Here is a 12,569-nt window from a genome sequence, read left to right as displayed (position 1 = left end):
TGGTGTTGATATTGATAATTCTATGTTATGAGCTTTTTATTCGGCATTTAGCTGATAAATAGGGTTGATAATTTGTAGTCAAATTGCTTTTACTGACTTATCAAGTGCACATCTACACTCTCAGATACAGTAGGTGGCTGAAGGAGAAGGAGAAGAAAAGCAACTGCTGCACCTGCGTAGAGTCACGCAGTGTAGACTAGAGAGCCAGACAGGTCATCAGTGGTGGATATCTCATGTTTCTTACCCTCAGGTGTGCAGACACTTCAGGCTATGAACTTCTTTTTAAAATATAAAAAGGTGACATGATCAGCAATTTTATCTGTATCGGCCAGAAGAAGCAGCAAAATGTCAGTTATCAGTGTTGGCTGAAAAGAAAATCCAAAACTGTTCATCCCTTATTCTTGTTTTAAGAAGAATGTCCTTTGCTACCTGAGCTTTGATTGATGTCAGATTGTAGCATCTGGTCATTAGAAAAATAATACCAGGTGCACCAGTTCACAGAAATGGAGGGAATTAGGGTGGAAAAATCTAATAAGATATTTTATTACACCCTCACAGAAATCCCACTATGATGATAATCCCCCTGTTTACTGGAGAAACTGTGGGAACCAAAATGCGAATCATTATCACATCTTTTGGGAATGTTCTGTTATTAAAGACTATTGGGGGGGGGATACACAAGTAAAACCATATATTTTGGATGTATACCTCAAGATTGGTCAAAAGGAGATAAACTCCTAATGAATGCACTGCTGGTATTTTTCTGTTTTTTTTCTTCCCTTTATTTTTCCTTTTTTCTTCTCTGTTTGACTGTTATATGTATATACACAAATAAAAAGACTGAGAATTCATAGCAAATATGAATACATGAAGAATGCATATAATATTTGAAATGCACTTTGTGAAGAAGCATATTTGTCTTGATGATGATGAATACCAATAAAATATAAATTACAAAAAAAGAAAAATAATATCAGACACTGTCACATGTATATCTAAATATGTATAAATCATTTGGTTCTCCCCCAACAATCAGATAAGCTGGCAGTTGTTATTTCAGCCCTGCAGATATTCAGCAAGATAGTATTTTGTTGGTTTGTTTGTTTGAGTCTGGTTTGTAAATTCTTACTATTTTGGAAATCAATTTTAGTACCTACACACTAAAAAAGCACCTACTATATTAGGTTTTCATTGCTTCATGTCCAGTGTGACTTCAGTTGTCTCCAGCTGTCTGTGTGCACAGATTTTTATTGATACAGTCACATTAAAACATTTACAAACAGTGGTAAAGAACATATACTGTATCTCACAAAAGTGAGTACACACCTCACATTTCTACAAATATTTTATTATATCTTTTCATGGGACAACACTGAAGAAATGACACTTTGATACAATGTAAAGTAGTGAGTGTACAGCTTGCATAACTGTACATTTACTGTCCCCTCAAAATAACTCAACACACAGCCCTTTATGTCTGAACCTCTGGCAATGAAATTCAGTACACCCCTAAGTGAAAATGTTCAAATTGGGCCCAAAGTGTAAAGATTTTGTGTGGCCACCATTATTTTTCAGCACTGCCTTAACCCTCTCAGGCATGGAGCTCACCAGAGCTTCACAGGTTGCCACTGGAATCCTCTTCCACTCCTTCATGATGACATCACAGAGATGGTGGATGTTAAGGCCTCCCAGACTAAAACCAAGAGCCAACTGCCTTTATCCGGCCACTCCTTTGCCTCTTGTCTGACCCGTTTGGTAGCGTGTATGTTCTGCGCTTGCGTGAGATACAATAAGCGGGTGGCGCTGTTATGTATAAAAAACATGCTGGATGAGAGGTTTATGCACCTCTCTTTATTTTCGATCAAAACAAAACTTAACTATTCTACTACTCAGACAAAAATAGCTGCATACTAAACATGCAGCGAGGCATTACCAAATAAACACAAATTAATTTGTCTTGAATGGACATAACAGCTAGTCTTGTGCCAGTATTCCAAAACATGAAAACAAGAAATGATGGAACGGAGTGCGTAGAAAACCAAAGCGCACACAGTATTCTGCCCCTCCCACACACTGCGCTGATTCACCACCACACCACCAATCAGAGAGTCCAATGGCTCGACAGCCAAACTTCTCTGATGTTGCATGTTGAATCAGAGCAGACAACGCATATATGGTTCCAAAGGCTTCCAACACAGCTGAACACATGGAACAGATTTGTTCCTCGTACCTCGTCCGAGTCTCCCAAAACGCTTCAGTCGTCCAACAGTTGGGCCGGTGTGTTCCTGCATTTAGAGACCTTGCGCTCCTCCGCCTTCTGTTTGTGGCTCAGTAGGGTTTGGATCTGGAGACATGCTTGGCCAGTCCATCAACTTTACCCTCCTCAGCTTCTTTAGCAAAGCACTGGTAGTCTTGGCGGTGTGTTTGGGGTCATTATCATGTTGGAACACTGCCCTGTGGCCCAGCTTCTGAAGGGAGGAGATCATGCTCTCCTTCAGTATGTCACAGTAGATGTCAGCATTCATGGTTCCCTCAATGAACTGCAGCTCCCCAGTGCCAGCAGAACTGACACAGCCCCAGACCATGACACTCTCACCACCGTGCTTGACTATAGGCAAGACACACTTGTCTTTGTGCTCCTCACCTGGTTGCTGCCACACACGCTTGACACCATCTGAACCAAACAAGTTTATCTTGGCCTCATCAGACCACAGGACATGGTTCCTGTGATCCATGTCCTTAGTCTGCTTGTCTTTAGCAAACTGTTTGCAGACTTTCTTGTGCATCATCTTTAAAGGAGGCTTCTTTATGGATACTGTATGGTCTGATACTGACAGACTGACCCCCACCCCTTCAACCTCTGCAGCAATGCTGGCAGCACTCATATGTCTATTTTCCAGAGACAACCTCTGGATATGACGCTGAGCACGCGCACTCAACTTCTTTTCTAAATACATGAAATAGGTCATAAATGTATTTCTTTAAAATATGTAAAGAGCCATTCAACCATTTAGAATTTAACTGTGGAGCTAGGCTCACAAACTGTGTTTCAAAATTTCTGTGTTCAGGATTTAATGGGTGGGTCAGAGATCATGGCCACGTTGCATCATTAGCATAAACCCCATCCTGCTGCAGAAGCGGTATAAATACGTTCAGCGCACATTAGCATCGGTGGTTTTCTGCTCACTCTCCAGTCTTGGGTAGCATCTCTTATGATAGCTTGCATCTAGCTAAACAGTCAGCTAACCAGTCATGTCTCCTCCAAGTCGCTCGTGCATCTTTCCCGGATGCCACAGTATGCAGAGTAATGACGCCGTTTATTTAAGCTTATTTAAGTTTCCTACGGACTACAACATAAGGAAACGGTGGATCGATTTTGTCAAGAGGAGCTACTGTGGAGCGTTCAAAATCACCACCAACATCCGTCTCTGCAGTGTCCATTTTACCCCTGATAGTTACAGCAACTATCACCAGGTAAAGTCTGGATTTCTGAAGAGTCTGTTGACACTGGTCAGTGGGGCCGAACCGACCCTCTCCATTCCCCGCTTGCATCCTCCTGTCCCGCAGACAGCGGGTGCCACCATCACGGCCACCGGCATTATGTGACGGCCACCAGGAGAGAAACGGGAGCAGCTAGCTCAGACGATGTCAGTATGTGAGTTATCATTTTCTGTGCACATGCAGCATACATGGCTTAGTTATTTTATAACTAAAGCTACTCCACAGCTGGTATTATCACTCACAACTGATAAAAATTGGGCAGACAGAGTCATTGGGGAGCTTGTGGTAATAAAGTAACTATCAGAAAAGTAACTGTATGAAAGAAGTATAGAAAGTAAGTACACAGAGGAGGCTCCCCCCTGTATGTGGGCGTGGTTCCAGCAGAGAGAAAAACTTGTTTTTCCATGATTTTGAGACCTAATTTTATATACTTAGCGATTTTTTTTAATCTTTCAAATTTGGCTCAGTGGTCAATGACACAAGTTTCTGTGGAGTGACAAACTCTTAACACAAATTTATCTCTGCTTTACACAGATTTTAGTGTTTTGGTTGATCAGTGGATAACATGGCAGGCTTCGAGCTCCAATAATTTCTACAGCCTTCATTTTTCTGAGATGTAACGAGTGGAACACAAACTACTCTGTCAAAAAAACATTCATGAAGTTTGGTTCAATACTGAATTCATTAAAGGTCTTTAGAAAATGTGATGTGCTGGATCAAACATATACATACAGTAACTTGAACAATCAGTTTTTGTGATTATAGTAAGTTCTGTGAATCAAATGTTCTTTGTAGAATTTTAACTTCTTCTGAGTCAATCTGACAGCTGGTGACTTTTCTGGGCCTATTTTAACAGGCTGTGTTTAATACACCCATTCGCCACAAACACTACAATGGGAAACTCAAGTTAAGAAAGTCATTTGGAGCCATTTCAAATCAGTTCAAAGTCTGCAATTAATTAGAAGCTGTTGGAAGACAGGTGACAGTGTCCACAGTCAAGTGTGTTTCACATTAACATGGGCTGAGAGGCTGCCGTGCAAGAACGATGCATTACTTCAGACACTGAAGTCATTTAATTCATTAACACTTGTTTCATCTCAGCTCCATGTGAATCTTTCATGTGTTTTGCTGTATTTTCCAACTGAACTAATTTTATAACAGTTATGGAATCCATATAACGTTCCATATACCATATATCTGTTATATTTTCTATGAGTTTGGCTGTGTTCTGAGTCTCCTGCAGAGGCTGGGCGTGGCATCCTTGATTGGCAGGAGCTCCTGCGGGTATTTCATCTGCAGCTCATCTAATCATCAGCACCGCCTCAAAAGAGCTAGTTATCGGTAGCAACCTTTCTTGAGATTTACATTGTTGTCTTTCTGAGACAAACAATTTTTGTTCCTCATCATTCCTAGAGCCTGCTACTACAAGCTCAAGCACCTTTGCCATCCAGAGGCCTAGCCTCTCTCGACACTGCCACCAGCCAAGCCACCTTACGGATCCTCCTTGCATCCTCATTAGAGCTGCCACCCGAGCCTCATCCTCACTGCACCTGGATCCCCAACTAAGTCTGCAGCCCAGCCACATGCCAATCTCCGCTACTACAAACAAATTGTGCTTCTACAATAAAGTCTTTTAAACTTTTCCACTGCCTTTGGTCTTCGCTTTTGGGTCCAAAGCTCTGTACAGTGCCTCATACATACAGAGGACAGAGTGGAGCAGAGAAGTAAAAACGTTGGCTATGTTGGAGACTCTTTTCTATTTCATATAGCCAATAAGAAATGCCAGTTTTTTTAACTGATGTATATGAAATTCGTTTCTCAACACAACAGCCAGGTTCAGGTGAGAGGGAGGTTTTGAAGTTACTACACTGCCCACCGAAACCCAATATTCAATCGGAATAATGTTATGAATTCATAAGGATTGTCCCCCTCATTTTTGCCTTGTATTGTATTGTCTTGCTGTTGAGTGTGCCTTTTGGTTGATAGCACTAAGAATGAGAGAGACAGAGCAAAAACCAGGTGGACAAGAAGTCAAGACCACATAGCTATAATGCCAAATCAGCTACTACTTGCTGACTTTTTTGATGTCACATTGCTAAGTGGTGGATTGATATAGGACCTATTTATCAAATGTGGATTCTCCCCAAACTCCTCTTCGTGTATTTGCATCATAACTTTTTATTGTATGTCATTTTCTGGCTGCACTGTTGCAAAGTGTTTGTGTGTGATTGGTTATGCAGAGAGGGAGAGTCGAGGATGAGGAGAGAGAAAAGGAAGAACCAGATGAGAGAGTGGACAGATTGTTTTAGTTTAGTTTTTGTGCAACTTTTTAGCTGATGGGGAAAAAAATCATCCACAACACAATTTTACATAGGCATCCCTAAAGGTCTGATCCTAGGATCGCCCTTGTGCTCATGAACAATGGAGGATGTACAGCATGGCATGCATTATGTTACCCTGACCTTGACTTCATGGCAAAGTTTCTCCCCAATGCGAGATGTCGAAGAGAGTGACATCGACCAACGGACAGAACCAGTGTCACCATGTCATTCTCAAAACCTAGAGCCAGACACGGAGAGAGAGGGAGCAGCAAAGAGCATAGAAATTATTCTGTCAAATCATTTCACTACCTGGTGTAAATTATACCCAGTGAACCCATATTTTAAATAATCCTCTGATTTGATACAGCTTCACATAAATAAACTTAAAAAACTCTCTCTCAATTTTAGAGTTTTTATAGGAACTACATAAAGCTTACAGTTGATAAGGTAACTGTATTGCGTGGGTTCAGTCTGTAAGTTAATCCTTATATGTACTCTCTCTTATTCTTTGTTTTAAAATATTTTTAGTTGTATATGATAATTGGCTGCAACAGGTGACAATAATCTGACAAAGTGTTGTAAAGTGTCTTTGAGTGGTCAGTAGACTGGAAAAGCACTATAAAAATAACAAGTCCATTTATATTGGTCTGACCTGCATAGTTAAATATCAGCAAAAGATTCACCCATTAACACCTACATCCAGTCTGCTGAATCAGACACAGAGGTGTATCTGCCATTGTCACACTTATCGTCTTGTAAGGGACGAGTTTACACTAAAGATTTATGACATGAGGAGTTGGATCTTCCAACTATGTGCATTTCTGCAGTAACAATACTTGTGTGTGTGTGTGTGTGTGTGTGTGTGTGTGTGTGTGTTTTGCATACCATTGTCGGATATATCCAGACTTGTGATAGCTGTAGCTTCAGAGATGTGCTCTTGTAACACCTGGGCTCCTGCTGAACGTAGCTACACACACACACACACACACACACACAAAGGTCAAGTAACAACAGCAATAATTTGTTTAACCAGGCTTCTGCTTATCATCATAACAAACAAAAAAGTTGTTTTTTGTACTTGTGCGTGAGAATGTACGTCACTGTACCTCACAGCTACTGAGGTCCAACTCTAGCCCAAAGAGACGAGTGTTGGTTGCCAGACCCTGAAGTAATAACCTAGATCCAAAACAAGACATTTAGAGGTCTATACGTGTAATAGCAGAGCTGCTTTGGCACCTTTCACTTCTTAAACAGACTTATGAAGCACAGAGCCTTGTTGATTGGGTTTTGTTGAAATGTATAAAGTGGGTGTTGTCTGACGGAGAGATAATAAAATAACATTCTTTGTCTTATGTCAAGAATAACATTGTTAGCCTACTGTTGTTACAGTATAGAGGGGCTGTCATGTCTATGTTTGATTGACAGCAGCTGGCAGACTGAGCAGCAGGAGCAGCACCAGCCTCTAAAATGGCTGGTTTATTTACATGCTGTTAAATGTGCTGCAGCTGAGTAGCTTGTCAGCTACTGAGCCTGCGAACAGCGATACACTTTGATCAATGTTCGCTTGGTGGCAAATAGCTAAGGTGCAGGACAAGTAAGGGTGGGGCGGTCAATCCCAAAAAATGTATACTTCTAATACTAAGTACTCATGTCATGCACAATTCATGTGTTGTGCATGTGCAGCCTCTCGTGGTTTGCACCATGACCACAAGTTTAATCTGTCATGCAGTCATGGCTGTATTAATCAGGAGCATCATTTGGAGCCATTTTATAGCAGTAAATGAAAATGGTGCAAACTGTGATGTGTGCATGAGGCTGTTCACTACTATGGCAACACCACAAACTACTTTAAACAAATAAAAACAGGAGAAAAAGAACACAAGTTACAGCAGAGAAAAAGGAAGGAGAAGGAGGGAAATCCCTCAGCACCCATGACCCATAGAGGTCCGAGTTCACTGGCAGGTAATATTGGCCCTGTATTACTTTGTGGTGTGGCCCAACCCCTAGGGACAAGATGTGTGTTCATGTTGTGTAAGTTAGATATGAAGGAGACTTCGGAGAACTAATGTTTCTAGTTCAGAGTCAGTGAGTCTTGTGTTGTGAAGCAGGCTAAGAAAGGGGATCTGTGCAAACAACCCCTTAGATATTTTACGTCTACAAACCATTATTATGCAACATCTTAAGGTGTGGAAACCCTCAATTTTTGCTATTGTTAATTCTTAAAAATGTAGCATGGGAACACAATGTAAAAATAAGGGGTAACAATCCAGGATTTGATATAGAATTTACACTGTAGTTATTTTTTAACTACTTTGTACCTATTCCATTATGTGGATGTTTCAGGGAAGATGGAGTGGTGACTGATGCATCACTCAATAGCCTAAATCTTATGTGGTTTTATGTCAAACAAGCAAAGTAAATTAGCCATCCTATATGTCTGACGTCTTTCAGTGTAACCATGTAACTATAAGTAACATGGGTGGACTGACTCTTTACCTACAAAGAACAATATGGGAACAGTTTGATTTAACTTGCCTCCACACATAGAAAACAAACTGCAAAGTTTACTGTCAGTAGAGTATATTAACCCTACATAAGAGTTATGTTCATATCTGGTGTTTTGTCTTGTGCCATATTTCTATTCACATCCTGGGACAGGACAGAGGTCCTGCACAGAACTGAAACAAGGTAAGCCTGCACTGTGAGGAGATGTACTGCTGGTCAGACACCACTGCCAGGTGGAAGACTTTCACAGACTTCAAATCTGTCATTTGACATCCAGATAATGGAATAGGTACCCAGTAGTTAAAAAAGAAGTACAGTGTTAATTTTCTGTAAATGAATCCTAAACGTCCAGATATTGTACAGTAGACATACATACCCTGTATTAATAGAATAGGTACCCAGTAATTAAAAATATCTACAGTATAAATTCTATGTAAAATCAGAGTTGTTCCCCCTTATTTTCACATCTTTTTCTCCAGTATCCACATACATTTATTGGTATGTACTGTACAGGTACACTATTGGTACAAAAGATTACACTATTACTATAGAGTGCTTGTTACACCCGCAAACGTAATAACTGCCCACAAACGTAATAAACCACAAACGTAATACAAATCTGCAGCTTTGAATGTAATAATCCCGCAAATGTAATAAATTTCCCACAAACGTAATAAAATTTGCCTACTGCAAACGTAATACTGAATTTCCTGCAAATGTAATAACTATTACATTTGCAGGAAATTATTACATATGTGGGAAAGTGAAAATCTGTAATTGTAATAACTTCCCACAAATGTAATATGAGACAAAATAATGATCTTTGTGGTTGTTGTTGTTTATTTGTTTACTTATAAACCTGCCAATAGTGACTGAATGTTGACAAGCAACCCGCAGGTCAGGTGGGGCAGGTCAGAAAGTGACAGAGCAGTGTTCTAAGTTATTAATAACACACACACACACACACACACACACACACACACACACACAGGTCATGCTCATAATTTTAAGGGCTATGGCTACAAGCCTATGCTGGTGGCTTATGAGAGCCAATGTTTGAACCATTTAAGCTAGAAGATCCGCGGTTCGCGTCCCGGTTAGGACGCCTGGGATCTTTCTGTGTGGAGTTTGCATGTTCTCCCTGTGCAGCGTAGGTTTTCACCGGGTACTCCGGCTTCCTCCCACAGTCCAAAAACATACTGAGGTTAATTGATTATTCTAAATTGTCCGTAGGTGTGAATGAGAGTGTGCCTGGTTGTTTGTCTCTATGTGTAGCCCTGTGATAGACTGGCGACCTGTCCAGGGTGTCCCCTGCCTTCGCCCTAAGGCAGCTGGGATACGCTCCAGCCCCCCCGCGACCCTGCAGAGGATTAAGCGGCGTACATATAATGTACAGATAATGGATGGATGGATGGATATCAAAAGCCAAAAACTTGAATAGATAGTCCATTCTTTGAAGTAGGCCTAATGAAAACATTTGTCAAGATTTAAGACTGGTCCATGTTCTTTTTGATAGTAACATGGACCAAGACTGTCTGAACACTGACAATTAAAGTCTTGCAAATAAATAATGACTGTAACTTAAATTAATCTACCATTGTGAATGCAGGAAAGTGAGAATTGCCATGTAGGCTACCGTAAGTAACAGAAAAATTCCCAATGTTACATTATGTTACATTATTTTAAATAAACGGCCTTTCAATTAAGTGTGATGTAATTGTTGATGATTTGTTGCTGCAAATAAATGAATGAATGGGTATGCACCACCACTCTGCCAATCAGAACAAAGAAGACGCACTGACAGGCTACAACTTTGGCAGAACTTTTCACCCCTTTCCTGGTAAGTCAGCATGATGTATTTTGTATCGATGAATTCATTGAAATCTCAAGATATATGATGGTTTCGCAGTAGTTTTAAAGCTCAGTCCGCTATATTGTCAAAAGTGTCCCTCTTGTATTTTTTTCCTCTTATGTAGCATGATACTCCAACATAATTAGCTGCACCACATGCCAGCTTAAATAAAGGTCTATAGTCACTTCGCGGTAAAACAGCAACAACTTTTCACTCCTTTCCCGGTCAGCAAGCATGATGTATTTGGTGTCAATGGATTCGTTGAAATCTCAAGATTCATATAATACCGCTGGTTTTGCGCTACCTTAAAAATTGAGTCCGCTAGATTGTCAAACGTGTTGATGTAGCATTTTTTTCATGCAAAGTTACGTGTTTAATGCGTGTTATATTGCAACTTGCCCAACTGCACACTAGATATAAAGTGCTATTTTAATTGCACAATTCTCAATACATTTTACAATAATTAAATACCAACAATGGTAATTTTATAATACAGAGAGAACTAGAACAGAAATATAAAGTGCTTGTAGAATTGCACATTGCTCTACTGCCTAAGAATAAAAGATGATAGAATTGCAGACTTATTACATACTACAATAATTCATTAACAGTTATAATTTGTGAGTACCCAACTATGTGGACATGTAAAAATTAAACATTATAATATACAATAGATGATAACACACAACAAATCAGCAGCAGTGGACAAGTTAAAAATTATCACAATTAGTGGCAACAGGTTTGATTTTCCAAAGTTTAAGATGCTTAGAAAATGAAGCAATAGTGGGTAGATCAGGCACTTGGTGTGGAGTTCCAAGAATTTGTCGCTCGATAGGAAAAAGTTGCTTGACCAAAAGTACTTCTCCTTAAAAGAACAGTGCAATCACCCCTAGAGCCTGCTCACTTTCCTGCATTCACAATGGTAGATTAATTTAAGTTACAGTCATTATTTATTTGCAAGACTTTAATTGTCAGTGTTCAGACAGTCTTGGTCCATGTTACTATCAAAAAGAACATGGACCAGTCTTAAATCTTGACAAATGTTTTCATTAGGCCTACTTCAAAGAATGGACTATCTATTCAAGTTTTTGGCTTTTGATATCCATCCATCCATCCATTATCTGTACATTATATGTACGCCGCTTAATCCTCTGCAGGGTCGCGGGGGGGCTGGATCGTATCCCAGCTGACTTAAGGCGAAGGCAGGGGACACCCTGGACAGGTCGCCAGTCTATCACAGGGCTACACATAGAGACAAACAACCAGGCACACTCTCATTCACACCTACGGACAATTTAGAATAATCAATTAACCTCAGTATGTTTTTGGATTGTGGGAGGAAGCCAGAGTACCCGGTGAAAACCTACGCTGCACAGGGAGAACATGCAAACTCCACACAGAAAGATCCCAGGCGTCCTAACCGGGACGCGAACCGGGGATCTTCTAGCTGTGAGGCAGCAGTGCTAGCCATAGCCCTTAAAATTATGAGCATGACCTGTGTGTGTGTGTGTGTGTGTGTGTGTGTGTGTGTGTGTGTGTGTGTGTTATTAATAACTTAGAACACTGCTCTGTCACTTTCTGACCTGCCCCACCTGACCTGCGGGTTGCTTGTCAACATTCAGTCACTATTGGCAGGTTTATAAGTAAACAAATAAACAACAACAACCACAAAGATCATTATTTTGTCTCATATTACATTTGTGGGAAGTTATTACATTTACAGATTTTCACTTTCCCACATATGTAATAATTTCCTGCAAATGTAATAGTTATTACATTTGCAGGAAATTCAGTATTACGTTTGCAGTAGGCAAATTTTATTACATTTGTGGGAAATTTATTACATTTGTGGGATTATTACATTCAAAGCTGCAGATTTGTATTACGTTTGTGGTTTATTACGTTTATGGGCAGTTATTACGTTTGCGGGTGTAACAGTGCTAACGCAGTAAACTGTGAGCTTCAATCTAAAAGGATTCTGACTTAATCAAAAAAATATAATTAAAACAAACACTTTACTGTGAAGGCTTCACAGTTCATGTTTTTGAATTGCGATTATAGAGAAATACTCATATTCTGCCCATTGACATTATTAGTCACAAATTATTTACAATAATTATATCCACAGAATTGTGCACATCTGCAGCATAACAGTTTCTTGTGTGGTTACAATTCAGGCACATAAATGACTGTATTTGACACTAGTGCCTTGTTAAAAGGGTCAACAAAGTGTAAACACTTTTAAGTAGACAATTTAGGACGACACACACACACAGTGACTGTTGTTTGAATATCTCATCTAGACGCTTACTTTGAAGTAGATAATATAGGACTACATTATCTACTGAAAGTAGATAATACTGAAAGTAGATAATGTAGGGCTACACAGA

The 12,569-nt window shown here is 39.9% G+C and overlaps 1 protein-coding gene across 5 annotated transcripts in view; it reads right to left on the bottom strand.

The window, feature by feature from the left end:
* Positions 1–12,569, bottom strand: part of carmil2 (capping protein regulator and myosin 1 linker 2) — a 97,331-nt gene that overhangs the window by 63,115 nt on the left and 21,647 nt on the right. For all 5 annotated transcript variants that reach the window (XM_037106304.1, XM_037106305.1, XM_037106306.1 and 2 more), the window contains exons 17-19: positions 6,929–6,998; positions 6,708–6,789; positions 5,964–6,060 (exon numbers count right to left, since the gene is read on the bottom strand). In XM_037106304.1, coding sequence (XP_036962199.1) covers positions 5,964–6,060; positions 6,708–6,789; positions 6,929–6,998 — 249 coding nt within the window. The remainder of the gene's footprint in view (positions 1–5,963; positions 6,061–6,707; positions 6,790–6,928; positions 6,999–12,569) is intronic.

This window comes from Acanthopagrus latus, chromosome 8, assembly GCF_904848185.1.
Source record: "Acanthopagrus latus isolate v.2019 chromosome 8, fAcaLat1.1, whole genome shotgun sequence".
NCBI lineage: Eukaryota > Metazoa > Chordata > Actinopteri > Spariformes > Sparidae > Acanthopagrus > Acanthopagrus latus.
This window is presented reverse-complemented; position numbering and strand designations above follow the sequence as displayed.